The sequence below is a fragment of the Fulmarus glacialis genome, unplaced genomic scaffold (genome assembly GCF_000690835.1).
Source record: "Fulmarus glacialis isolate BGI_N327 unplaced genomic scaffold, ASM69083v1 scaffold9788, whole genome shotgun sequence".
NCBI classification, from domain to species: Eukaryota; Metazoa; Chordata; class Aves; order Procellariiformes; family Procellariidae; genus Fulmarus; species Fulmarus glacialis.
Genome location: NW_009231408.1, coordinates 15,172 through 42,755, shown reverse-complemented (window position 1 = coordinate 42,755; position 27,584 = coordinate 15,172). Strand labels below are relative to the sequence as shown.

At 39.1% G+C, this 27,584-nt stretch overlaps 1 protein-coding gene across 1 annotated transcript in view; it reads left to right on the top strand.

The window, feature by feature from the left end:
* Positions 1-4,850: 4,850 nt before the first annotated feature.
* LOC104081718 (E3 ubiquitin-protein ligase RFWD2-like) overlaps positions 4,851-27,584 on the top strand; it is a gene marked incomplete at its 3' end in the record, with an annotated part of 37,898 nt that continues 15,164 nt past the window's right edge. The window contains exons 1-8 of the mRNA XM_009584564.1: positions 4,851-4,855; positions 6,364-6,423; positions 7,973-8,070; positions 9,445-9,521; positions 11,939-12,058; positions 14,132-14,200; positions 25,047-25,106; positions 27,046-27,122. Of these exons, the coding sequence (XP_009582859.1) occupies positions 4,851-4,855; positions 6,364-6,423; positions 7,973-8,070; positions 9,445-9,521; positions 11,939-12,058; positions 14,132-14,200; positions 25,047-25,106; positions 27,046-27,122 (566 nt within the window). The remainder of the gene's footprint in view (positions 4,856-6,363; positions 6,424-7,972; positions 8,071-9,444; positions 9,522-11,938; positions 12,059-14,131; positions 14,201-25,046; positions 25,107-27,045; positions 27,123-27,584) is intronic.

Here is a 27,584-nt window from a genome sequence, read left to right as displayed (position 1 = left end):
CACGGGCTCTCTGAGGGGGAAGAGGCGTTTGTAAGGCTAATGGCCCTCGGGGGGTTATAGCTTTGGGGTTTTCCCTCCCCCCTTTTTGTGGCTATCTCTTTGCTTTTTGGCCCTGTGTAGCAGCATTGCTTTCACCCTCTCTGTTTTTAAGCAAAATCAGGTTATTCCCAGCAGGTTCCTCCTTGGGTACACTTCGGAGCAGCCCAGCTTACGGGAAAGGACCCGCAACCCGAGGCGTTTCCTCATAACGTGTTGACATCGCAAGCGAATGTCCCGTTTCCCTGAGCGGCGTAGCCTCGGCAGGGGGCGGGGGTCCGGAGGGGCTCTGGCCTCCGGTGGGTGAGATGGCCCCTCCGGAGCCCACGCGCTGCCCCGCTCCGGCCTCGGGAAGAGGCACCAGCGGAGGATTTTGGGCCCCTTCAGATGGGGATCCGAGGAGTCTCGTGGTGGTTGATAGATTCGGTAAAGCTGGCGTGGGTTTGCCTCTCTTGCTGGGAAAGGTTGGCTAGTTTGAAACAGCAATAAGGTTTGTGTCAGTCTGGCAACTAAAACCAGATGAGTGGGGAATTTCAGCAATGATGGGATAAAGATTTTTCTTGAAGATGCTGTCCTTCTAATGTTTGGCCAAAGCTGCAGCTCATAGCTGGAAATACACTTTGAGCTGAAGTGGGAGACCAAGGCCGACTGCAGTGTGTGGTTTGAGAACTGTTGGTAATTTGCAGTTTTAAAGAGAGCCCATTGCTAACAGGTTTCAAACGTCCTAACATGAGGAGTAGGTTTGATTTTTATAGCTGGTGGGATGTACTAAAATGTGAGAACAGAAAGCTGGGGTAAGTGTTCGCATCTGAGAGAGACAAACAGTGAGGAGATGCCGGAAAGAAGCTTGAGTTGTAGGAAAATCATGTATCGGAAAGAGAGCAGAAAGAGGAAGAGAAATGGGGCACAGCTTCCAAGATGACTTTGTCTGACAGCTCTGAGTTACAAGTGAGGGTTGGATGTTTGGCATCTCCACAGGACAGGCATTGTCTCAAAAACCTGTAGACTTGATCCTGCAGCTTTGTAAACTGTCTAGCAGGGTAGCTAGGAAATATCCTTGCTACTGAAGTGAGAACCTGAAGCTGCTAAAAAGTTAGTGGCAGAAAAAACAGTAACTACTTCTTACTAGTCATAAGTAACAATAAAAAATTACTGCTTATTACTGTAAGTAGTTGTTTGTTCAGTAGCAGAACTGGGATGAAAGCACAGCTGTAATCAGCTGATGTCCTGCTCTGGCTGAAGGCTCTAGGCCACGTTAGATGGATTTAAGGGGAATTGGTGTGGGACGTGGCTGCGTTGCTGTTGGTCATGGGGGATAACTTGATTGCGAATGCCCGTGCCCCTCTGTTCCCTCTGCAGTTATACTCTGGCAGTAGTGGTTTGCAACCATCGCTCCCCGTCCCTTTCTAGTCAGCTGTCATTTCCCGTTTTGTTGTCTGTCATAGAAATGAGGGTGTTCGAAGGGAAATTACACCCATAACAAGTTTGTAGGCCAGTTGAAGTATTTTAAGATGGTTAAAAAAGCTGAGTTTCTTGGTTCTTTTTTTTCTGCAGGTAAGTACTGTGCGTGCTTCAAGAAGAACATGTAATTAGCTGTTTTCTCCTCATTGAGGAATGCTGCTGGCTGAGAGGAAAAAATCAACTGAGTAGTAATCGGGGCAAAATGTCTTTTTTTGTACCCCTTTTCTTGGTATTTACAAGAACAACGTTGGGCATATTGAAGGGCAAGTCAGAAGCTTTAAGAGCAGACAATGATTATAGTTAACTTACCTGGGTTCTTCACTGCTGTGTATTTCCGTGGGCTGTAGGGCTTGTTCTTGCTTATATTAACACTAGCTTCAAATTATAGTATTTCTCTTTTTTTTTGAGTTAGCGATACAGTTATGTAGTACAGAAATAAACTCAACTGGGCAACTCTGGACTTTTGAGCGATGTCCAGGAAGACAGGTGTGTGTCTGTGTGCAGGTTTAAATAATTGATTTAAACAAGCTTTGGATATCTCAGTCTGAGAAGCAGAAGATTTCCATATGCTGTTTTTTTTCCATAAGGAGACTTTCAGGATGCTGCCAGCTGCAGGGAACATTGATAATTTTTCTGAAAATGGGCTGTGAGTTGCTAGCAGTTGGCTAGAGCTGTAAACTCAGTGGCAGATTCTGCCTGTACTAGACTGAAGGTCAGAAAGAGTAAAGAAGTTTCGGTGACTTTCAAACATCAAGGTGCAAGTGGAAATCCCATAAATAGTGTAATGTGTGCAACCTCCCTGCCTGTCTTCTGAAAGTGCTATCTCAGCAATGTGAGGCCTAGGCTTTAACGTAAATATTGGCATACGTTGCTAGTCTGGGTTGTGAAATGTTTAGCAGGTGTACTCTCAGGAGTTTGCAAGTGTGTACCGTTTGTGGTATGTATCAGCTTCTGCCTGGAAATGTGTAACTCTAGTCAGGAAAGCAAATACGTCTGCTTTACTGGACAGCTTTATTATTAAAAGGGGAAACTTTTTGTTTCTCTTAGTGCAGGATGTAGAATTTAAAGGTAGAGTTTGTGCTGCTCCTGCAGCCAGGCCTCTTCCAAGTTGCCTGGAGAGTACCTGAGAGGGAATCCTCTAATCAGAAGGTTTTGTCCTGTCCAGCAGTGTAATTGCTTATGGTTTTCCCAGGCCTTACATTAACCCTCCCAATTAGTGGTTGACTAAACCTCTTTAAAACCAGTTACTATCTGCTTTGCTCCCTGGATGGAGGGGATCTTACTGCAGGCTGTCTCTTCAGTGGCTGCTTCATACCAGTGCTTTTTTCTGAGCTCTGGCATAAATAAGAACGTATAGAAGAGGGGACGTTGCATACTGACCTGGAGAGGTACAGCCAACAAACTCAGGTGTGGAAAGCGCTGTGTGTCATGCTTAAAGGTGGACTTGCAGGTTCATGGGTTTTTAAAAACAGTTCTTTCCTCAGGTGGTTACCTGTTAATGCCAGGCATGGGCTAAGTGTAGTTGTTCACATGTTTGTGAGCTGGCAAACCCCTTTAGTAAGGAACACTGCAGATTGACCCTGGAGGTCACAAACTAAAAACACAGCAAGCTGTTTACTGTACCAGGTACAATGATGGTTTTATAATCTATTGTTATATTGGAGCTTCATATTGGGTAGATTGTAATGGCAAGTGATCTTTAACCTGGCCACCTTCCGAGTGAAGGACAGAGCCTGCAGCAACTCCTGCTCTCTGCTTAGACCAAAGAGAAGCAGAATAGGAGGGAGAAACTGTAATGGGTCTTGTTTGCTGCAGAGCAGAAGGAAATCTGAAACATGTTTAAATTCTATGGTGATCACTTCAGCCAGGTGTTTGGGTAGCAGCAGGGTGACAGTAGCACTCTTGAGAGGTGCCTTGAAAACAGCTGGCAAAACTTAGAGGTGTGAACTTGGTTAAAATCATTTAAAAAATGAGGTCTACCCGGTGGAGAAAGAACGGTAAACCTTTGCAGTGCTGGATAGAAAACTGTTTAGTAAATAAGGCATCAGTACCTGGCAAAGAACAGTGACATTTCTGGCTTGCGGAAGTAATCTGCATCCTTTTTACCTGGCTCTGCTGCTTAAGAGAAATAGAGAATAAGAGCTATCTCATGCAGAGAAGCCTTGATTTCACCGGACCTGTGCTTCTCAATTTCGGTGTATGCTACAAACCGTAGTATGTCTCAAGTCCCCATCACTCCACTGCTTTCTTAACTTTCCCTCTGTGTTAGATTAACTTGAAACAACTGGTGCATAGCAACTTTCATGTGTTACAGCCAGTTTGGCTTCAGTAAGTATTAAAAGACATCAATCTTGTTTCCACTTGTAAATCAGTGAGCATTTCGGGGGAAACAGTTCTTAATGGAAACTTCAGGCTCTGTTAACGATGACCCTGGCACTGAATGGCTCTGATTGCTTTTTCTCAACTATTTTGGCTCTGTCACTTCTCCAATCAAACTGGTATAAAGAAGAATCAGTTTGGGAACAGTGGTCTTGGGTGACTGTTGTGGTAGGAGGTAATCTTCATCTTTTTAGCTCTAATTTGTGATGTCCTATTGCAGACAGAGGAGCATTACAGCCTTGTTGATTGCTGCACTTTTTGGAGGCAGGGCACTAGGAGCATGCTGGAAAAACCGCATCTGGCCCTGTGGGGAATAGCAGTTTTTAGCATGATGTAGAGAGTGGGACTGTGTTATACAGCGTGACTAGAAGGCGGCGAAGAAGTTAAGCTGTTCACCAGTGGGGGAGAAACCAGCCTCAGACACTCGTATAACCATAAGTCTTTGACTTTCTTTTTTAAAGGCCAGCTAATAGAATGCAAAGGTGCCTAATTCTCCTCTTATTAATCCTCCCTTGTTGGCTAAGTTTGCTCATAATTTATTCTGACTAAACAGTGCCTTAAAACGAAATAAATTCTAACTCAGAAACAGTGACTTGAACTCCTGAAGCTGGTACTACTCAAGATAAATGATGTGCAGAGAAAGGTCTGTCAGGGTGGAAGAGGGACAGGTGCATGTTAATTATTTTGGAGACTTCTTTTGAGGAACAGAATTGGTGGCTGAGTTGGTTCAGAGAGTAGCATTCTGGTTTGATTTGTTTGTCTTTATGTTGTGTTTATACAGATGATTTGGTGGAATATTTAAGATAGCCTGGTTTGCATGTGAGGTTGGACAAACCTTTCATGGCATCCACGTTTTCCAGTTTGGTCATTCGGAGGGGGATTGCGTTGGCAGGGGCCACAGCTTCCCCTCTATGGGCTTAAAAAATAAGTATTTATTTAAGAGGTGTTTCCTCCTTCCTGTTTTTAAATGCCTAATGGGGTAACAAACGTTAGTATCCTCTAAAATGGATGACAGAAAGGAGGAATGATCTCTGTGGAGTGCTAACAAGGGGAGAAATGGAGGTGCTCCCCTCCCCTGCTCAGCCAAGCATTGCTTATTTCAGTCTAAGATCTAGGGTTTTGATCTTGGATTCAAAAAGATTCCTGCTTTTTGAAAGTTGTTAACAGTTTATTAACAGCTCATTCTGTGGGAACTGCCTTGTTGGCAGAAGGTGGGAGGAGGTTGTTTCTGAAGAAAACAAATGCTGGTGAAAATCTCTCTGAGCTGAGATTGGTGTGGACTTGTGGGAGTGAGAGGAGAGCATTTGGATCTCTGTAAGGGCTGGAAGGCAAGGTGAAGCTTGTGACACAGCTGATACACGTGTTACGTGCAGAATTGTGACATTGCTGTCCACAGCATCTCACTGGATAGCTGGCCAAGACCTGAAGATGAGTATGTATGTGACAGCGTATCTTACCAGCTATCAGGGATAGCAGCCGTAGGAGTCACTGGAAGTAAGAGGCATCTCTCCTCTGCTTTCATTTGTGTTTCATTTTCCTTTCAAACCTGTCACTTGATGATGGGACAGATTTCTTTCACTGCCCATCTCGCTGAATTCCTATGTCTCTTGTCTTGCTCGGGTTGCTGTGGAGCACTGCTTGCTTGCACATCCTTCTTTTCAGCTCCCTGCTTGGTCCTTGGTGATCCCTCCCAGAGAGCTGGCTGCGCTTTGGTCACTAACTAGTCTTGGAAAAAAATAAAGCCCTTTGCATTTGCATTCCTCTGTCTTCCTGATGAACAGTCCCATATTCTACCTTTCCTGTCTTCTCCTTTGACTTTATAACACCATGCTTGACTGTTGGTTCCCTCTTTTGGTTGCACCGTACCTTCATCGTGCTCTTCAGCAACCAGTCTGCTCCCTGGCAGTGCTCTGCAGGCACACCTCTTCGTTGGCACCTTCTTTCTCCTCCTGCTTATTAATTCTTGTTCTCATGACATCATTACTATTTCTGTTCTGCTCTGCCTCTTTGCATCTTTTTTTTTTAATTATAGATAGCTATTGGCTGAAAAAAGGAAGGATAAACTAATTTTGGTGTCATTTATAAATACCTTATGTCTGTTCATGTAAAAAACAGGTTTTTACATTCTGTTTGAGGCCTAGTACAGATGGTTAGGAGGTTCTTCTGCAGCCTTGCTTGTTGAGGGTACTCTGACTTTGTTTGGGTGGTTTGCAACTGTTGAAAGCTTCAAAAGTGAACACTTACCTGGTTTCTAATTGTAGCAAACTGCAGTATCATTCTGAGTTCAAAGAACCATTGATTGCCCTTTTGATCTTTATACTGCCTGGTTGCTGTTGCACTTGTGTGTCCTCTTTCATTTTACAAATAGAAAATATTACTTAAGCGTGATTAGGTGGCTGCTTTGTATTAATAATACTTTCCTTCCTTTTTCAACATAAAAAGACATCTTTGTGATTTTTTTTGTTGTTGGTTTTGTTTTGTTTTCAGCCCCATCTGTTTTGATATGATTGAAGAAGCCTACATGACGAAATGTGGACACAGCTTCTGGTAAGATTTTTTTGTATTGCACAAAATGTCCATCTCTTACAGTGTGTGAGGACTGACATTGCTGTGAATCCCCTTCCTTCTGAGTTTTTGTTATTTTTCTGTCTTCTGTCTCTGCACTGAAGAAAGAGGTTGAAATAAAATTTTAAAAGATGGGTACCAGTTAGATTAAAAGAAGTGTTTGAAACAAAAAAGAGTGTTGTGCCACCATATTTCTTCTGTAAAGAAATAAAATGGTCATAAACTTCTGGTAGCATCCGGTACCCAGAGTCAGAACAGTTTGTCAGCTTATCTCTATTGGAAATGGAAGGTGTCTGTTACCACCTGAAGCAGCGGGCCCCACCTCTGTAGAAGTCATGGGAGTGAGTGTTGGTGTTGGGAGGTCCTCCTTGTCTTTGTGCAAGACCATGTATAGTTTGAAGTGGCTTGCACATTGTCTGTTGCAATTCTCTTAAACTTTTTAAGAGAGGGTACGCTTCAGGTTTGTTTCCGTTGTATTGAATTGGCCCAAGGTCCACTTATTTTTCAGTGTGTTATCTCTGGCTGTCACGAGGAGCAAACGTTTCATGGAGAAGTACAAGAACCCTCCAGGGGCAGGTGTGGAACTATCCGCTGCTCCTGCGCTCAGCTAGGGATTGGAATAAATGTCGAATCGTGGTGTTTTAATGTCCCGTGTACATTATACTCTTAAGGTGTCTGTTAAATAGAAATAAATCACCTACCTTTTATAAGAAGTAGTATTTTAGTAGCATGAAGCACTTCCTCAAGGAGCAGATTCAGTTAACTTTCAGAAATGTTTTGACCTGCAACAGGTAAGATAACAGCTGATTTTGTGCCCTCTATCACACTTTACCCTGTGATCTGTAACTTTTTTAAAAGCCCAAGATGAGAAACAATCGAATATCTTTATTTAGAAAGAACAGAGCAATGTTGTCACATGTCTTCACCAGCAGTCAACATGAAGCTAGGTTCTTGGTGAGATGCTTAAACTTGATGCAAAGGTGCATCTTGTAGTTACTCAAATAGCTAACAGCTCAACAGAGAGCGCCTCTGAAGTTAATTCTGCTGAGAACAACAGCCAGGGGGTGGGGGGAAATGTGAGAAGTCGGTGAAGGTGTTTCTTCTGTGCTCAATTACCCAAAATGCTCAATAGCTTTTAATGTTGCTTGGTAAGTATTTGGCTAGTCTAGAAGAGCTGCTTCTAAGTAATGCAGTCTGTTTGTTAGCTCTACCTGTGGAAGAGGGGCATAAATTTGAGATGGAAGTGTGGCTGAAGTATCCACGTTGTCACAATCCTCAGGGAAATAAGAGTGAAGTACTTAAATACCTTTTGTAATCCTTGCCAAGAAACTTTGCTGTCTTTCTGCTGTAGCATGCTCTGAGTTAATATTGGAACATTTTGACCCCATTGTAGGATCTTGGCAATGCAGCTGTTAGGTGGCAACAGAGAGTACACATTATCTAAGGTTGATATTATTTACCTTGTGCTTATGTTTTGTTCCTTCATGTTTGCTTACCTGTTTTGTTTCTTGTTTTTTATGTTTTTAAACAGCTATAAATGTATTCACCAGAGCTTGGAGGACAATAACAGATGTCCCAAATGCAACTATGTTGTGGACAATATAGATCATCTTTATCCCAACTTCTTAGGTGAGCTCTAGGCTTGCTTGCATGAGAAACATCTTAGTTGTTAAGGAAGGTAGGCACTTGTAAATTCGTCCTGTAAATAACCAGCATATGGATATTGAAAATAAAATCCAAACATCAGTCCTTTGGTCAACTGTGGTTGGTTTTTATAAAAAAAAAAGTGGTTAGTAGTATAAATCGTTAGTACTCCGCTGCCTCCAGCAGTTCTGTATGCTGAGTTACAGTAGTGAGACTGGCCTGCTGCTGTTTGCATACTAAGAAAAGCCAAACGAAGATGTTTTTCTGATGGCTAGAGATTTGAATCTCTTTATTTACTTTTGTTTTCTTGCACTGTTGTCTGTCTAATAATTAAGAACATGCCCTGTTTACAAAGCATGGATGCTGAGGGGCGGGGAGGATGAATTATATATTGTACTATTTTGGCTACTGTAGTGAGGTCCATGTGATGTATATATGTGTAAATTAGATACAGAGAAAATATTCATACACATACCTATACGCGATCCTAATTGATTACTTCTAAACAGAGGAGGGAAATGTTCCTAACTGGAAATAGAGTTTAAAACTTCGCTATGGGGAGAAAAGATCAAAGGAAACACATTGCAGTGTGAAATATCAAAATTAAATCAAATCTTGATTTCATGTGCTGGGATATTCATTTAATAGTAAATAGATTAAAAGCCACAGTAGCCAAGGACTGCGTCAGAAATGGGCATCCTGGTTTAGACCCAAGCATGTTGTGCCAAAGGTGGTGCTGAGGCGGGTCTTGGAGGATGTGTTAGGCCATAGGGCATTGCTTCCATGCACCTACATTCAGGGGTTCCAGATCTGTGTTGGGGGGGGGAAACAGATGTGAGGAGGGGGAAGAGCTTGTACATGTGTGCGCGAAGGGTTGAGGTTATCTTTCTCTCTCTGCACCGTTCACAAAATTGGTGTGAAATAAAACCGTAGCAAAAATATATCTGCAAAAATGCACATAGTGATTAACGGAAACAGTTGTTCTGTTTGGCTGTGCTTGTTTTCGGCCTGTAGTGAATCAGTTAATGTTTCATCTCCTTCATACTCTTCTGTGATATACTTCTGCCTTGGAGTTGAAAAATTTTGTCAGAAAACCATGGGTGCTTAGAAAAAGGAACTGAAGCAATTTGGGGGATGTGTAGGCATTGTATTTGTTGATGATTTTTAAAAAAAAATTATATACTTTACCAAAAAAAATCAAGGAATAAATTGGTGAAAAAAAAATTGAGACATCTTCTACTGTTTTAATTACTGATAAACTTACTGTGGAATTGATATCTGAAATAAAAATACTGAGGTAGAATTTTTCATAGTTTGTGAACTTTATATCCAACTCTGACATCCTGTTTATGTTTTTAGTCAATGAACTTATTCTTAAACAGAAGCAAAGATCTGAGGAGAAAAGGCTCAAACTGGACCATTCAGTGAGTAGCACCGTATGTTCCAACTTTTTTACTTTATATTTATTTAATGGTTCTGTACAGCAATTGTCATTATGTGCCTTAATTTAGAAGAAATTATACTGTTGAGCTGATGCTTTAACTTGCTTTATGTGGGAATAATACCAATATCGGTGGCACTAGATCCCTTCTACCTTGTTAACTCTCATTCTTCCCGCCAGCAATATACGTGTAGAGGCAAGTTGTGTTAGCGTAGCTAAGTGTCATATGATGTATTGAATATAACCTGGGAAACTACCCATGGAAGCACACTTGTTTAAAGGTAATAATTTTCATTCAGTGTTGGAAATTACAGCTACAATGAGAGTAATGGATGATTAGAAGTGCCACGGGCTTGTCTGATCACGTGCGAGAAGCTGCGTTCTACAGGAAAATTGGAGGAAGGCTAATACCAACCACAAGAGGGAGAAGGATGCGTTCGGAGTACTGGTGTTCTGGCTCTGATCCCAGATAAAACTGCCTGGATATCTTCTAGTCTTGCTTCGTGTCACAGAATCAGAGCATGATCTGTGTTCTCAGTTGATGAAGATCCCTGTACAGTAGCAGTGGATTCTCCTTGTACACTAAGATCAAAAAAAAATCTGACATTAACCATTAACCAAGGAAACGTGCATATTTGTCTTGCTATGTCTGGCTTCCTTCCTTGGCTTCTGTAATTCATAAATAAGGTTGCAAAGTAATATTAAAAATCACGGAGCCCCTGTTTTTGTTAGTTAAAAAACCCCCTCTATTGAAGTGTTATTAATTTAGGGGATGCATTGCAGAAACCAGTGCTTTCAGCAGTTGCGTGCTTTAGAAAACAGCACACTTTAAGGATTCATTGGTTTACTCACAGTAAGCTTTTATATTCGATATAAAATATGCATAAACCATATCTGGTTTAAAATGCACACAATTGACCTGAAGGCATGTACATTAACTTCTTGGAAATTGGTTCTACTCTTTCTCATAGTCCACCTTTAAAAACTATGCCTGTAGATGCATCTGTGTTAGATAACTACCAGAAAGTGGAAATCTGTCATGCCTTCATGCCCAAAACAGTGTTGTGTCTACCTTTTGGCAGCAAGTGAAAAATACCAACATCTCTTAAAAAGAGAAACCTTGCTGTTGTACCAGCTCCTTAATGTGCCTGTTCTCCTCTTGTATTACTTTTGGTATTAAGATAAGTCATTGAAGACACATTGCAGCAAATGCAGTTTCTTGGTCGTGGATTTGTCTCACTAAGAAATCATGTTAAGGTATCTTGGAAGCTTTCTGAGTAGTTTAGCGGTAGTACATTTAACTAGTACATTAGCATGTTAAAGTTTGTCACAAATCTTGTTGACTTGCTTATAAGTTATATTTTTTTCCAGTTGTTCCAGATTAAGTTTTTGCCTGTGTGGTTTCCACAGGTTCTGTTGAGAGTTGTGTGAAAAGTTGTGTGTTCTATATGGATGTTATATATTTTATTTTTCTTAATCTAGCCAATACAAATATGTTACAACCTCTTAGAAAATGTCTGGTTTAGACTGGATAGCATTTCTAGTTCTTGCAAGTTTAAATATCTTGATCTAGTGTTATAGCTTTTATAGGGCAGGATTTTTTTAATCCAGCTTTGTTTCTTAGAAGGCCTAAAGACCTTTCAGCAGCTCCTGTTGGTTCCTGAGGCTTTTTAATGTGAGGCTATATTAGCGTCAACCTATTATTCAGGTTTTCCTGTGTTGAAAGATACTTTTTTTTTTTTTTACTTTTTACTGACAATGAGAAGAGCAAACAGCCTGTAGGGAAGAATGGGTTGCTTGGTAGCATGCTGTCTCTCTGAGGAATCCTCAGCTATAACAGGTTGAATGAGAAGATCACCCTGATTAGCTCCATCTTCTTTCCTGCTCTCACATTTCACATGAAAATACTCTTAAGAGGAGTAGTGTGGGAGGTGAGAATAGAAAAAATAAGCTGATACTACCTTCTTCCATTTGAATTTAGCATGAGGGCTTTGCCTATTACTTGGTTAAAAAAATTAAAAGGTATTCCCACTTAATATTTCAGATAGATGTAATCCAACTAAGCTTGGATAAACGTGTTTTTTTTCTTTCTCCCCTTAGAAATATGTTCTCAGAAACTAGGGCACAAATCAGATAAAATTGTGGTTGTGAAATAATCTCTTCCTAGCAGCAGCAGCTATACTCTCATAAAGCGCAGATATCTTCCAAATAAGATAAGCAGTTACACAGTAGGATAGAAGAGCTATATCCTGTACGTGTGGGAGAATTGGGAATTCTGATTCCTGAAAATTGTTTTGAGACTTTTACAAAGGGACGAAATATTGCAGTGTTGCTTTTAATAATCTGTTGCTGGATATACCCCTGGATGGCTTGAACTCACTGTCTCTCCAACATCTCTTGTTCTCTTTCTAGAATGGCCATAGGTGGCAGATAATTCAAGATTTGTTGGGAACTGATCAAGACAATCTTGACTTGGCCAATGTCAACCTGATGTTGGAGCTGCTGGTGCAAAAGAAGAAGCAGTTGGAAGCAGTAAGAAGTTTCTCTTGTCTTACTTAAATGAACACTGTTGTCTAGTTAGCAGTTTTTTCTTTTCATGCTTTTATCTTCTTGAAGTAAGAATCTATTGCCAAATTAATTGCTCAGAATTTTCTCTTGCATTTTGGTGTTGAAGGGTTGGCTATCTCACTGACCTTTGTTGCAGCAAACTAACATTTCAGCTGTGATGCCCATGACATGCTTATAGCGTTGCTGCTGGCAGGGTTGTATAAACAAGCAGGGAAAGTGGGAAAGGATAAGAGAAAGTGGCTAGCAGAACAGAGAAATGCATATGAAGATGTTTGTTCCTTGACTGTTACACAAGTAAATATCAGATCTTTCTTGGTAGTAAGCATGAAGTCATCCAAAATATAGGTTAAGGGATAAACTCAAATGAACATGTGAAAAAGATCACACCTTTTAGTTTCTACTGGAACTGATAGAACCTGAATGACTGCCATCCCTGAAGACTTTTTTAGCATTTAATGCTTGAAAGAAAAGTTCAGATGTCTTGTTTATGAGGTTGATTTGAAGATTTGTATGATACGAAGCAAGCTGTTCCTATGATTTAACTGAAATGTAGTTGGTTTGGGATAGTTCTCATGTATTTGACCATTCCATGCTGTTGGTCTCAAGTGACCATTTTCCATTTATGAGAGCCAGATCTTCTAAATTAAACTGGATTACAAAATTTGGCCTAGTGAACTTTGGGTAGGAGGGTGGATTTTGATGGTGCTCTAAAACAGGTGAGGAAAAACTGTGTTGGGAACGGCTTATCTTATTCACTCTTGCAGAATCAATATTTACACAACTTGTGGTTCTGATGGAAGAAAAGTATCCCAAAAGTATGTTTACTGACTACTAGCAAAACTGTTACGTTACCTTACTGTGTGGGGACTTGTACATAACTTTTTTTATTGTGGTTCAGTGAAGATATGGTGGGAGTATGTTTTTTAACTTAAGAGTAAAACATCTTCCCCCCCCCCCCAAGTCTTTTTGTGTCATTTGTGATAAATCTGAAACAAAGAAGGCACAGGACTGAGTGCATGGGTGCTTCTGAGTAGGAATATCTTTTAAGGATACTAAGCCTTAGGGGCAAGGAGGGGGGCGGGACCAAAACCACACCTGACACTTAAAGAACAATTTAAAAACATTTTTCCTTTCTAGTTTTACTTGCTTCACTTTCATTATTGTCACAGGGGTGGGGAGGAAGAAAATAATCTCAGAAAAGTAGTAGTCTTGCATCCTAATCCCTTTACTTTTCCTGCCCCATCTGCCTTTAATGGATTCTGCCTGCTTCTATGTCTTGATCCTTTTTGAGTGTTATGTTCACAGTCCTTTAATAATAAATATTTCAGTACTTTGTGAAAATAAGTCTCAGAATGCTGACATAGGATTAGGGCTATACTAATGCTGGAATATAAGTTTTATTTTTCTGTCCTCTTGCGCTTCTCTTATCTTGCCCTGTCAAGTTTTTGGCCAATTTGGGTGAAAATATTAAGCTGAAGGTTGTGGTAAATGATCTGTTATGGAAAGATTGGAAAGGGATGTTTTAGTTTCATCAGTGACTTTATTGTTGTCTTCCACTCTGGAGAAATCTTCAGCGGTAATCTCTTTACATAAACGCGAATGTTAATTTTGGGGGGAGGTGTTTTTTATGTTAATACGTCATGCTTTAGTATGTTAATCATGAAGTGGATGCTAATGATCTTCCAGGGTAGAAGAGTCTGTGAGGAACCTGTATTCCAAAAACAATTTCAGATGCAGTAGCCAAAAAAACTGAAAAGCATTTCAACTTACTAGTAAGTCTTCAGTAATGCACAAACGAGCTGTTACAATGATTTGTGCCTTCATGTAAAAACTTGTCGTGAGCCAAACAAAACCTTAAAACCTGTGAGGCAAAGTAAAACTACCATTCTTAAAACTGCCTTAATAAGCTATTTTTTCTTCCTCACCTCTAAATGAAAGCTGTTTCTGTGCTAAGTGTGGATTTCTGTGTATAAAATGAATGTTTGTTTCTCTTAATGTATATGGAAGAGTTACACTTCCTTATGTACTGTGTTACAGGAGTCCCATGCTGCCCAATTGCAGATCCTTATGGAATTTCTCAAAGTTGCCAGGAGAAACAAACGAGAGGTAACTTGCTTTGTGTTTCAGTGGGTGAGGTGGTGTCTGCTGCTTTCTACCAGTTCATTTCTATTTAAGTGATGTGGTAGCTTGGCATTATCTCTGCAAAGAAAAAGGCAAAGTGCGTTTGGGGAAATCTCAGGCAGAGGACATGTGGGTTTCAAGGAAAATTAATCTCTTTACATGTGACAGCTTCAATTTTAAATCCTTTTGTCTCACACTGGTGAAGCATGTGGGAAGAAGGGAGCTTGAGGATAGAGATTCCTCACTGTAAATTTACATCAAATTTTTGAAACAAGATTTTTCTGTGATGGGAAAACTGAAGGATGGGAAAGGAGTGAAATTGTCACTCAAATTTTTTCTTCTAGTGTATCAAATTCTGTGACTAATGCTGTGTTATGAAAGAATGAATATTCTGTGCTTTTTCCTTATTTGTCTCAAAATGAGTGTCTCAAGGAATGAGAGAGGTTTCCATAATCACATACACGGTCTTTCATGGTTCGGGACTTATCATTTACAATGTCATGCAATGCATAAACCCTAGTACCAGAAATATCCCAGAAACCTAGAAAAATAATCATGAAAACAGCAAAAGGACAAACTTTCTTGGAGGTCATGGTTTTTGATGAAAGATGTGAAGAACGTTAAGACCCAACGGTGTGACTAAGGTCAAACTTGAACCATGTAAAGGTGATATGTGTAAGAAGCCTTGTCCAGAATGGGTTGAGGGTGTGGTTATGGAGTCATCCCAAAGCAAGTTGTTGAGAGTCTGTCCACCGACAGATATCCATGGCCTTCTGGCCAGAACCAACAGGGGTAATGGAAGGGAACTAACCAAAGGCGAAAACTGAGTCCAAGATAAAGTTGCATTTGTAGAGTATGAGACCTGCTAGGCTAGGCATAGTATCCCATGAGAAGTGGTGAAAATACTGTTTATTAGGATACCTGAATGTCAAAGGAAAATGTGAGAGCCAAGATACTCTCTAGTGTACTAGACATATCAGTGAAGACAAAATGGCCTGTTTCCACTTCTGATTCTGTTTAGTATGAAGCATACTATTTGTTTGATCCTTCAGGAGAAATATGTATTACTGTTATTTTTTGCTTAAACAGCAAAGGTACAAGCATTGCTCAAAACCATTGAGGTATCTTTTAGCTTTCATTTTTTGAATGCTGGTAGAAGTTATTTTGTGGCGACTTCGTCTATAAACACCTCTCAAATCTTCAGAATATCTACTTTCATTTTCTTGTATTTGTAATATTTAGTATTATGCAGAGAATTTCAGAAGCTTGACCCATCTTCACTGCAGAACTAATGCAGGCTCTGGCCGTTGTCCCTTGGCACTCATTAAACACCTTCCATCAGGACTCGGTGCAGCTTGAGGGACCATTAAGATATTGGGGAAGTTTTCCTGGTAATGCTGCCTTTGTCTAGGAGGTGAATTGAGAAGTAGGTGCTTCAGGAGGTTCACACACAGCTTCGCTGGGGTGCTCTTCGTTGAGTAATCCTGTGGTGATTCAAGTGCAGGGTGTTTGTTTGGGGCAGTACCATAAAATCAGTGATGACTTTGCTTTCGCCTCCCCCAATTGAAACTGAGTTAGAACAAGTCTCGCAGAAGGAGGGGCTGTTGATAGCTACTTTAGTTTGCAAGTGTTGAGTGGGAAGGATGAAGGGAAGGGAAATTGCATAGCTTCTGGTTTTTAACACACCATAGCACAATGTTTCACCACTGACTATGATTTTCAGCACCTGGGAAACCTTTCCCATCTCATCTGCCCTTGGCTTTAGTAATAATGTACAAGGATAGCATCTCTTTTCTTAAGGCTAAAGAAACTTAATTTTGGCTGCAGATCCTCCAAATATGGCCTTGGGAACATCCTGAAGCCTGTTGGGAGACAGCTTATTTCAGATCCTCTCTGTCCCTGCTTATGTGTTCCCTCTGTTGCCAAGACTTCCTCCGATGTTATTTCTTACTCCCCTTTGTATTCAAACATGAAATGCGGACTGTCACGTCTCAAAAGACTTCTGTACAGGCCTGTCAGTTCTGTCCTTGCCATAGTGGTTAGTGTCTGGCCTTGCCATTTATTTTGAGGGAAATGAGGACTTGTCAGACTTGTTGCTAGCAGTCTTTCTTTTCACTTGATAAGGATAAGACAGATGAGAACCAGTGAAGCATGGAAAATACAGACCAGTCAGTAGGATAGTTTTAGAAAGATATCAAAATCTGTCTTCAGCCATCAAGATATACCCATAGAGTAAATTAAGCCAGTTGATGCTTCCTTTCTAGTTAGTCCCAAGGTCCTCCCTGTAGCTGGTGGAGTTCCTGACAAGTACTCCTTTCTGGAGGGAGTTTTCTGTGTGGGTAATAGAGGAGCTACTGTTTGGGAAAGGGCATGTGTTATGCTGGCGGTGAAGATATATCCAGGCTGCAGAAGGCCTGAGATGCTAGTTTGGAAGCTGAGAAGCGGGGTTTAAGTGGCCACATGAATAATGCAGTAAAGAAGAGGAAGGTTATCAGAGCTTCAAAGTTTACTGTAATTTCTTTTGATGCTGTAATAGGTGACTGTTTAAGAAATAAGGATGGAACTCAAGGACCATGTGTGGAACACTTCTACGGTGTATTGCACATAGCTATGAGTCATATGAGCAGGCTTTATTATGGGGAGGAACGCTACCTTTTTTTCCCTTCCTAATTCAAACCTGGTCCTAGTAAAGATGACTGCAGAGTAATTGCAATTTCACTCAGTAAGCCATAGCTGCAATATAAAGTTCTTAATAAAAAATAAAAGCTGCTTTTGTGTGTGGCTGAGAGTGCCTGATTCAAATTTTTGGCTTAAATGTTTAAAGGAATGTAAAATTGCCTGGTAACTTTGTTTCCTAATAAGCCTCTTTGAATATTATTTATTGCATGATTTTATTAACAGGTTTTATCTATTGCATTCTGCAAGTTCTTGCATAGAGACTAGGTACTTTGTTAGTTCATACAGATATTGCCTTAGAATTAGTATATCTGTATAATATTTCATAACATGTTCAGAGCATATAGTTAACCACCTGTAACCCTCCTTGCTTGCTTCACTCATAAGTTTTGTGGGTTTTTCTCCTGCCTTCATGAAAAGGTGACTTCTGAGCTTATTGGAGGGGGTTTATATCTGGAAGAAAACTGTATCTTTATAGATTTGTACTTAAGAATTCAGAATATTGCTGTAGTCAAGTATTTTGACAAATGCCTCTCTTGCACTTTCATCCCTTTTCTAGAAGATAAATGTGAGGTTCAGCACCTGCAGAAGTTTCTATTAGAAATCCTGTTTTGATATGTTCATAACTTTCCAAAACACTGATGTTTCAAGCTGAAATTTACTGCATGTTTTTTGCACAAAGGTATTTGCAAGTCTTTTTTCTTTTAAGTTTATATATTTTGTTTTCTTTTTGACCTATGGCAATGCAGCAAAAAAAAAATCCTTGGCAATAGTAATAGAAAAAAATTTCTTACTTTGAAAAAAGATTGAAAACAAATGGCTAAAGCTTGAAAATACTTTTTCAACAAAATAACATAGTTTTGGAGGGGAGAAATGTATCTATCATCCACAATAGTTGGTTGTCTCTAAGGCAAACTTAGCATGGCTGTGTGCCTTTCCATATGTGTGCACAGTTAATTGAATGCACACTCTCCATTTTTTGATTTCAACAGAAGAGACTGCTGGATCAAAGGATCCAAGGAGTCTGGAAGGTCAAGTTTAATAATGAAATACTTGACTTTGGGGGTTTTTTAATACCTATTTTCAAGGGAAAACAAATGCAACAGCCTGTGACTTTTTAAAATTCATATTTTCATGCCAGAGTTTTAGTGCCATTAGCTTAGCTGTGTTGCATAAATACTTTTGCAAGTTTAACTTTGTTTACTTTTAAATGATCACATGTTCTTTGATCTTGAACACTTTGCAAGAGAGCTGATAGTATCGGTTAATACAAAAAATTCTCCCCAGTTTTATATTCACGACTTTAAAAAGAGGCCTTACTAATTTTCTTGTCAGGATTTGAATGTTACCAAATGAAGTTAGGCACCACCATATATAGCATATATATAATTTGTCCTAAAATATAGTTAGCTCAGCTACCTGATGGAGAATATTTGCTATTTCTGTGAGGTAGCACCATTGCTTACTGAAAGAGAATACTGAGCTTAATGATTAGTATCACAAATCAAGTTCTACAACATACAGGTGATATTGCCTAGATGCATTCCTGTTTCTCTTGGCAGCTGTCACTTCATTTTTATGTTTCATGGGCTTTTTCTGATAACTAATGTCACATTAAGTCTCTCATATCTAACAAACAAGATCTTTTTCATGTGTGCTAATGCATGGGGGCTGTTTTTAGCTGGTGAACGTCCTGGGACAGAGAAGTAATCCTGAAATGTCTCAGGTTTGTGGCACTTAGTGCCTGCTCAGCATTTCAGAATCATCATTGTTCTTTTCAGCCTCAGCCTGCATGTATCTATCCAGCTGTCTTTACATACTCCATATTGTGAGCATGTTACATACTAAAAATAAGAGGAGTTATTAGTTATTGTGGGATAATTGTGGGGAATTATAAGCATGAATTCTCCAGGGATGTCATTACCTTGTGTTAATCACTTCACCTGTCAAGTCTTACTCTTCTGCGCATACACACATGGATGAACTAATGAGTAAGCAAGAGGAGGTGACAGAACTAGAAATCAGTCATGCTCTTATGTTGTCATATAGTCTTGATTACATTCCAGGACTCCTGAGGTGAATTTATAGCTATAGTAATCTCCTTCCTATCCACTGCACTTAAATAACTGGTATTTTAAATCTATTTGCATTTCTAAGGTACTCAGTGAGAGATGTGAGCTCCGACTGCAGTGATAATAAGCCAAGGATAAAGCTGGTGTATGAGCAGCAAGCTAGAGATTATCGTATAAACATCAGTGTATAATAGCAGACTCTCTTTATGGCAGTGGAGAGGTCTTTCCAAAGAAAAAGAGGGGGCAACCTAGTACTAGGAGCTAAGTAGCATGTGCAATGATGTATTAAACTCTAAGGCAATTAATCTAAATGTTTAGACAGTGTTGTTCCCTGCTCCAGATATCTCTCTTGTGACACTTTTCTATCAGACACTATCAGGAAGTCTTCAAAGCATTATATTCTTGCAACCCAAACTAGAGGATTTAAATGGGGGAGGGGAAATTCAAGATATGAACCATATTTTTTGATCAGCTGGGAGTATCCTTCCTCCTACCCTCAGGAATTGTGTATGCTAAACAACTCAACCAGGGTCTTGTCCTCAAACCTTTGTTAGCTCTTCCCCAGTTAAGAGGAAAGATCTACCATCTGGAGGAAGTATTGATCAGAGAGAAGAAATATTCCTTGCAGATACGTCTGTTACAGGCAGACTGCCCATGTGTCTGAAAGGTTTGGATGCCATGTTTCACCAATGAAAGTAACTTGTGGAGGCTCAGGTGTTCTTCTTGTCTTCATACCAAAAGAAACCTTGCATCTTTTTCCACTTGTGCAAAGACTTCGTAACAATGAAGTGTTAACAAATGGAATTTGATGTCAAAATAAGTGAGGTTTGCAATTAATTTAAAAGGCTAAAATCTCTGTAAAGTCTGAAGATTACTTCCTTGCCGTAGTTGCCCTGTATGTTGCAACAGGCTCTGTATCAGAAGCAATATAGGAAGGAAAACCCTGAGACAGACAAGAATTCCAGCTGGTTTCCAGAGAATGCTCTCATTCCAGAGCAAATGATCTTATTTGCTGTAGAGTTGTTGTTGAAGTATTGAGTTTTATGGGAAGAAATTAACTTCACTGCATACCTTTAGGAAAGGTTGATATTTCAGTTTACACTCAAGTTTGTTAGAGCACCAGTTAATGGAAGAACAAGAAGTAGGAAGACATCATGGATGAAGTTATGGGGTAGAATGAATGGATTATCTACAAAGACTACCTGATTTATCCTCCTAAGCTGGACAGATGCTGGTTTTACCCTGTCCTGGTTGGTGCAATGGCTATGCATGTTTGCAGGGGAAAAAAGATGCTTCCTCTGGTAATAGTCTGTCTTTTTGTCTTGATTCATGAAGGTTTTGGTTTGGAGCCTTGAAGATGCTTGACTGAACATAACAAGGCTTGTGAGCTTTCAACAGTGTGAATCCAGATGCTCTGTTTAAGCTGCTTGGTGGGAATTGTGTTAGTGATTTCACAGCATTTCTGTAGAAAATAACTTCTGCTATTATTGTGCTTTTTCTAGAATTGGAAAGACAGTTGGTCAAGGGTGTATGACACTTTCCGTAATGCCGTTTCTTCTCTATGGCACTGGGAGGCCCTACTGAGCTTTTTTGTAAAAAAAAAAAAAAAAAAAAAAAAAAAAAAAAAAAAAAAAAAAAAAAAAAAAAAAAAAAAAAAAAAAAAAAAAAAAAAAAAAAAAAAAAAAAAAAAAAAAAAAAAAAAAAAAAAAAAAAAAAAAAAAAAAAAAAAAAAAAAAAAAAAAAAAAAAAAAAAAAAAAAAAAAAAAAAAAAAAAAAAAAAAAAAAAAAAAAAAAAAAAAAAAAAAAAAAAAAAAAAAAAAAAAAAAAAAAAAAAAAAAAAAAAAAAAAAAAAAAAAAAAAAAAAAAAAAAAAAAAAAAAAAAAAAAAAAAAAAAAAAAAAAAAAAAAAAAAAAAAAAAAAAAAAAAAAAAAAAAAAAAAAAAAAAAAAAAAAAAAAAAAAAAAAAAAAAAAAAAAAAAAAAAAAAAAAAAAAAAAAAAAAAAAAAAAAAAAAAAAAAAAAAAAAAAAAAAAAAAAAAAAAAAAAAAAAAAAAAAAAAAAAAAAAAAAAAAAAAAAAAAAAAAAAAAAAAAAAAAAAAAAAAAAAAAAAAAAAAAAAAAAAAAAAAAAAAAAAAAAAAAAAAAAAAAAAAAAAAAAAAAAAAAAAAAAAAAAAAAAAAAAAAAAAAAAAAAAAAAAAAAAAAAAAAAAAAAAAAAAAAAAAAAAAAAAAAAAAAAAAAAAAAAAAAAAAAAAAAAAAAAAAAAAAAAAAAAAAAAAAAAAAAAAAAAAAAAAAAAAAAAAAAAAAAAAAAAAAAAAAAAAAAAAAAAAAAAAAAAAAAAAAAAAAAAAAAAAAAAAAAAAAAAAAAAAAAAAAAAAAAAAAAAAAAAAAAAAAAAAAAAAAAAAAAAAAATTTAAAACTGGCACCAGGAGACCCAGTCAGGAGTACTTGCTGTCTGTGCTGTACGAAGGATGAAGTCACTGCCTCCTGAGGGGCCCTCGGTCCAGGAAAAACAGGAAGACCGAGGATGAAAACTCAGCATTGTGTCCAGCTATGCTTGTTAGTAGATAGCCAACTGAAATCAAACTCTGACCATGACCTGGTATTTAGTGTTGTGCAAGTTCAAATTAATATTTCCACCCAAGAATCTTACATGGTAGTTCAGTAGCATGGTGGGGTATCTCTATTTCTGAGCAACTCTAACCAAGGGGTTTCCTTTCATCTGCCTATTCCAGGGCTAAGAGTTGTCTTTGGAGATCTCTTTGTATGTGTGTCTAGACAACTTCAGACTCAAACCAGAGAGTTTTGGAGGGGACTGCCTGGTGGGTGTGAAAGGGGTTTGGATCTGAAAGGTTACCTAAAAAGAACAATATGAGACCCTGCGTTTCCTACGGTGGTACCTTCTCTGGTAACGGCTGAGCCTAAGTTTTTCTTCTTGGGCATTGCTTTCAAATATTGTTTTGACCTATTGCTGCTAGTCTGTATGTTTGAACAAGGTTGCCAGTGATCATGCCGTATATTCTTAAATTCTTCAGCTGCCTCTGAAAAGACTGAATTTCAGAGGGGGATGTTCACCTGCCTTTACTGGAAGCATTTACAACTGCTAGTTGTGGGGTGGGAGTCAGTTGCTTACTCAACTAGAGTAGTGTGCAGCTCGTTCACTGTGTGAGCTTGTTCGTCCTTGAAGTTTTGCTGTGAGTTTTACTTAGGTGAGACGAGCTCCGAGTTGTGCTGTTGGCTTGTTTTTCTTAACTGACATGCAGCTCCTTGATATAAGAGAAGATCTTTCCAGTCCATTAGTTCTTGACTTGCATGTTCTGAAATCCCTTTTCCACAGGTTATAAGAAACCTAGGCTATTTTGAGGTCATCTTTTTTCTTTTGTACGTATGTGTTTGTGTAACTTGGGACTAGAACGTTATACTTCTCGTAGTTCATTCAGTGGAGTTGAAACGAGGTTTAACTGCTGAATTGAAACCTTCTCCTTGCCCATGTTGTCCCTTTCAGTTCTGGGAAAGCATCTGTGTCTAAGAAGAGTTTATAGTACGTGCTTCTATTTTAGCATACATTTCAGTGTTCATTCTAAGTGATTTTGCTGAATTAATCTCAAGTTTGACAGGCGTGATTCTGCCCATCATTGGGACAGGACTTGGCTTGCTTTCTGTGCCCAACATAGTGAAAATCAAATTAAGGGCCCATAAATCTGGATATACTGCAAGGACTATAATTCATTTAGCTTTCCTTAAATGTCCCTCAATGACTAGCAATTATAAATCAGTAGTCTCATTTTTCAGAGTTTAATTGGAATGAATGTGGACTGATTTAAGGTCTTTGATAGATTAAATCTAAACCATGAAACACTTGAGCCAACCTACCAAAAAGAAGTCTGTATGTGGGCATTAGTAACTCATTTGATGTTGACAGTATGAGAAGACTCTTCCTAAAATAAGCATGAAACACATTTACCTAGTTTTTAGACTTGCTACTATTGGGTAAGTTTGTGGTAGGTTCAAATTGCTTGCCTTAAAGTAACTAAAGGAAGAATTAGTAAATGAAGTCCCAGATCTCATACTTTCGACTCTGTGCAATAGTTAATAAAAGCTGGCCGATACAAAGAAGTCTCTGCTCTTGTTCCTATAAAAAGGTCTCCTGTTTATGTGATAGCAACAACCGTCAATTATTTTTCAGTTGTCCAGTTTGGCCGTGAGCCAGTACATTGTAGAATAGCTGATTTCCTTGCTGTAATTTTGGAACTTCTAAGTGGTTTTGTAACTTCTTTTTAAATGGGATTTATGAAAGTGGGGGACTAATGGTATTTGTCTGCTAGAGCTGAGTACAGGCAGGACCTGTGCTGTGCAAGTGTCACTTAACTTTACCACTAATCTTGGAGCTCTGGCACCACCTGCTATTCTTGCTGTAGGTTTCACAAGTGAAAACGGAATTATCTGTTACGGTGTAGTGGTTTGTATATTATCTGTGGCAGTATAGTTTTAAACCATTGAACTTGTGCTGTCTGTGACTCAAATTAAATATAAGCTGAACCTTCAGAGTAGAGAGATTAGGATATGAATACGATGTAGTCTCATTCCAAGGAAGAAGAAGCCATGTTAGAAGTAGGTGTGGACCCAGCAGTCCTTTCCTCTCCTGTCTTCAGGGACAGAGCTTTTTTAATGTTGAAAAGGTAAATGAAAATGGTGGATTATCTCATGCAGAGCACACAGGTATTTGGAATGCTGATCAATAGTGGGGGTTTAAGTGGTGGGTGTGTTTTTGTTTAAGCAAAACTTTCTGCCACTTAAAGGATCAAGCTTAAGCACTCGAGTGAATAATTTGTTGGGAGTAGCTTGCCAAATGTTCTTGCGAATATATCATACTAAGCGTAATATGTCTTGCAATATTAGTAACTTTGGATTTGGGCAATTTCGTATTCCCTTATAAATTCAAAATGTCAAAAACTTGTCTGGCCTTTAGAGAATGTGTTGTGCTTAATAAGCTTTCAGTGGACTTGCCAACTTGGTAACAGCTTCTAGTTGAATGCCACAGTGCTAGTTGTCTGTAGACTTTTATTGTGAGTTGAGAGTCAGGTAGACTTCCAGTTCTCAAGTTATTCATTAGACAAGTGCATCTTAGTGAACCAGACTTGTACTGGAGCTGAGTTTTGTCTGTTTAGGTCCAGAGTCAGAGCTCTCACCTAGAGAAGTGCATGTGTCCAAGTCTTACAAGGCCGGGTATAGGCTGTGTGAGTGTTTGGGTGGGACATGTCTGCTGAATGAGGGTGGGAATTAGAGCTGGTAAGCAGATGATGTGCTTGCTTAGGGATGAACGGTCACCAAGTCTGTGGCTTCACAATTGCTAGAGATGTGTGAAGCCAGGTTACTGACTGACTGAAAAGTAACTGCAAAAACCTGAAAATATGACGTGTGACACAAAGAAGGGAAAGGGGATGTTGGCTGATGAGAAGGGAAGTCCCCTCCTGACCCCTTCAGGGATGGCCCTCAGGTTGACTGGAGTTTATGGTGTAATCCCGGGTAAGTATCACACCTTTGAAAGAAATGTCACGTGGCGCTTGCTTGGTGCCAGGAGCAAATGTCTCCGTGGTCACAATCGGTGGTTTTTTTGCCAATCCGAAAATTTTATCAGTAAGTTTAAATTGGCAATTGGCAGGTTAAGTGCTAGCAAGAGAAATACTCGTAACACCTTTTAGCAAAGCATTTTGTGTTTTGTAGAAGGCTGGAATGATCACTGTCGTGTTCGTGGTGGTTTTTTTTTTTCTAATTATGTTCAGTGTTTGTAAACCAGTTATACCTTGCATGGAAAATGCTAGAGGAGCATAAAAGTATTAGTTTGAATAATGTGAGTCTCTGTTGATATCAAAGTACCTCATGCTCATGTTTTGTACTCTGTCTTGAATGTGGTTTGTGTGCACACTTATGTTAATCTATGCATATGAACTTCCTGCCTAGTGACTTTTGAATCATGTAGCATGCCAGTTAAGATAGTTCAGGTTCCTCTCTGAAAAGATTGTAATTTAACTTGTTTGTGGTGCAGTGCAGATTGATTTAGACTTCTCCTATTCTATTACCCACAGCAACTGGAGCAGATCCAGAAGGAGCTAAGTGTTCTGGAAGAAGATATTAAACGAGTAGAGGTGAGGTGCCCAGACATTGTTCTGACTGTGGCAATTTTTCATTTTCATCAAGCTGTCTGCCTTGCTGTGGGGCTGCTGTGTTAAATTTACGGCATTTGAGTCAGTAATGGGAAAATGAACAGATACTGGTCTTTCTTTAATTTGTTCATTTAGTTGATGTGTGCAAGCTGCAGGTTGGTAAGAGGGGGCTTTGTTGAAACCTCCTCCTATATAATCGTATCTTTCAATTTCTTTGTGTTGGTAGTAAGGGTTTTAGAATAATTGCTAGAAATCAACAGCCAGTATATTGATGATAACTTACGATTCTTGTACGTTGCAGTGTTCTGGCTATTTGCACAGGCTGTTTAAATCTTAGCAGCATGCCACTCTTAAAATGGAGAGGTATTGGGGGGTGCACAAGAGAGCTGTAATGCAGAGACTGGGTAGGGGCAGAACCAGCTCCTGCTGCGTGTCAAAACAGAAGCAATCTGCTACCTCCTGATGTAATTCTCTTAATTCCTTAATGATGGGGATCTCTTGAGATTTTTGTTGAGAATTACTCTCCAAGTATTTGTAAACCTATCAGCTCAATCCTTCTGTCCTTATTGAGTCCTTAGGTTCATCCATGGTCCCATTCCTCTGATCATTCTAGTGTTTTGATCTTTGAATAGGAAACTAATGTTTCAGGAATGCATCAGACTGCCACCTCTCAAAATAGCATTCCCTTAAAGCTTCTTGGGAATAAGTTTGCAGGTCTGCTTCTCTCTTCTTGCTCGTCTCAAGCAGTCAGCACGAGCTCCCAACCACTGCCCAAAAGCCTTTTAGATGTCTTCACTTCCAATTTATACGCATGCTGATGAATTGTCAAAGTATAAATAGAACTGATAACTGCAGGAACTTCCCTTCAGCTGATAGCTATGCAGATTGTAACTTGATAGATAACAGCATTTTTCAGACCTATTTTCCTAAATGTTTCTCAGCTCTTGGGAAATAAATATACCTTAGTGTGTTTCCTTGAGACTGGTGAAATAGGTCTTCAGATCTAGGAGAAGCTATTCCCAAAGCTGCGGGATCCCTCGAAGAATATCTAGCAACCTGCTTTTCTGCTCTTTAATCAGGCACTTCAGTGGGCTGCAGCTGGGGTACGTATCTGGTGTGTGATAGTGACCTTGGTGCTGACCTCTAAAGCCTGGGATCTCCCTCGTCACAAATATCATACTTTTTACCTAATGACTAATGAGCACCTAGTGGGAATTTGAAAAGCACCAGTAATGTTGTCCTGGAACACTTTGCTCCCCTAACTAATGAGCTGCAGCATCCTGCGTAGCTTCCATTTCTCAAACAGATGAAAGGTACAGTCTCATACTGGGTACACAGCAGTGATTTAGTCTGGCAGTGACAAAGCCAAATTTATGGGCTAAGTTTCTCTTGTGCACTTGCCCCACAGAAGACTGATAGGTCCTCTTTTAAGTCTGGCGCACAATACCACCTTTGCCCTGTCGTCTTGTGGCTGTTCTTGCCATGACCCATATCCAGCATTACTTTCCAGCTGCGAAGGCTATGAGATAAGTTTGCACGTATCTCAAAAATGCAATTACAGCTTGCTTGTTCTGCCGTGTTTAAGGGAGGTGCTGGGTTAGAGACAATTGGATGGTAACCAAATCCATTGATTTTTGGAGTATAAACTCCAGAACTGCCTCTTTTGGGGCAAAAAGCACTGCAGTTGTAGGATTTCTGAAACCCAGTTGGAATGATAACTGGGGGGGGAAAAAAAAAATCAAAGAAAATCAATGTTTCTTCAGGTATAGTAAAGACTGTTAGGTGAGAGTTGAATAAATGTAGATACAGTTAGTTATCTGCTTGGAAAAAAAAAAAAATTACTATGTGAACACTGTATATTAGACAGTGCCTACTATTTATGTTTTGTCAGCTTTGCTGTTAACGTGGCTTTCTGTTTCAGGAAATGAGTGGCTTGTACTCCCCAGTCAGTGAGGACAGTACGGTGCCGCAGTTTGAGGCTCCCTCACCTTCACACAGGTATGGAGCTTGCAACTCAGAACTTGGATTTCAGGCTGTACATATTGCACTGTACTTGCTAGTCCTCTCTGTGCCATGCCCAAAACACAAGCAAAACTAGTTTTTGAGTGCCGTACAATATTTTTCTGTTCTGTTTTTGATTGGTATAAACTTTATGAAAATTAAGCAGTGAAGAAAAAGCCATCTGAGTCTGCAGCTGGCTGAAAAGTCTACTCTAAACCAGGTGCTGTGGAAAGCTGATGATTTTAAGTGTAGTGTGGATTAGTTAACTTGAGTCATAAGCCTTTGCTATGGTATAAAATATTACTGTTAAATACATGCTACCTTTTCTGAACGTAATGCAGTTCTGCTTGGCATATGATAGGTCTTAATTTTGTACGATATTGGTGTCCTCTGGCTTCCCCACTCAGTGTGAATGGCTAAAGGTATGGGCTCACAGGATAAAAATTTAAACTACACAGC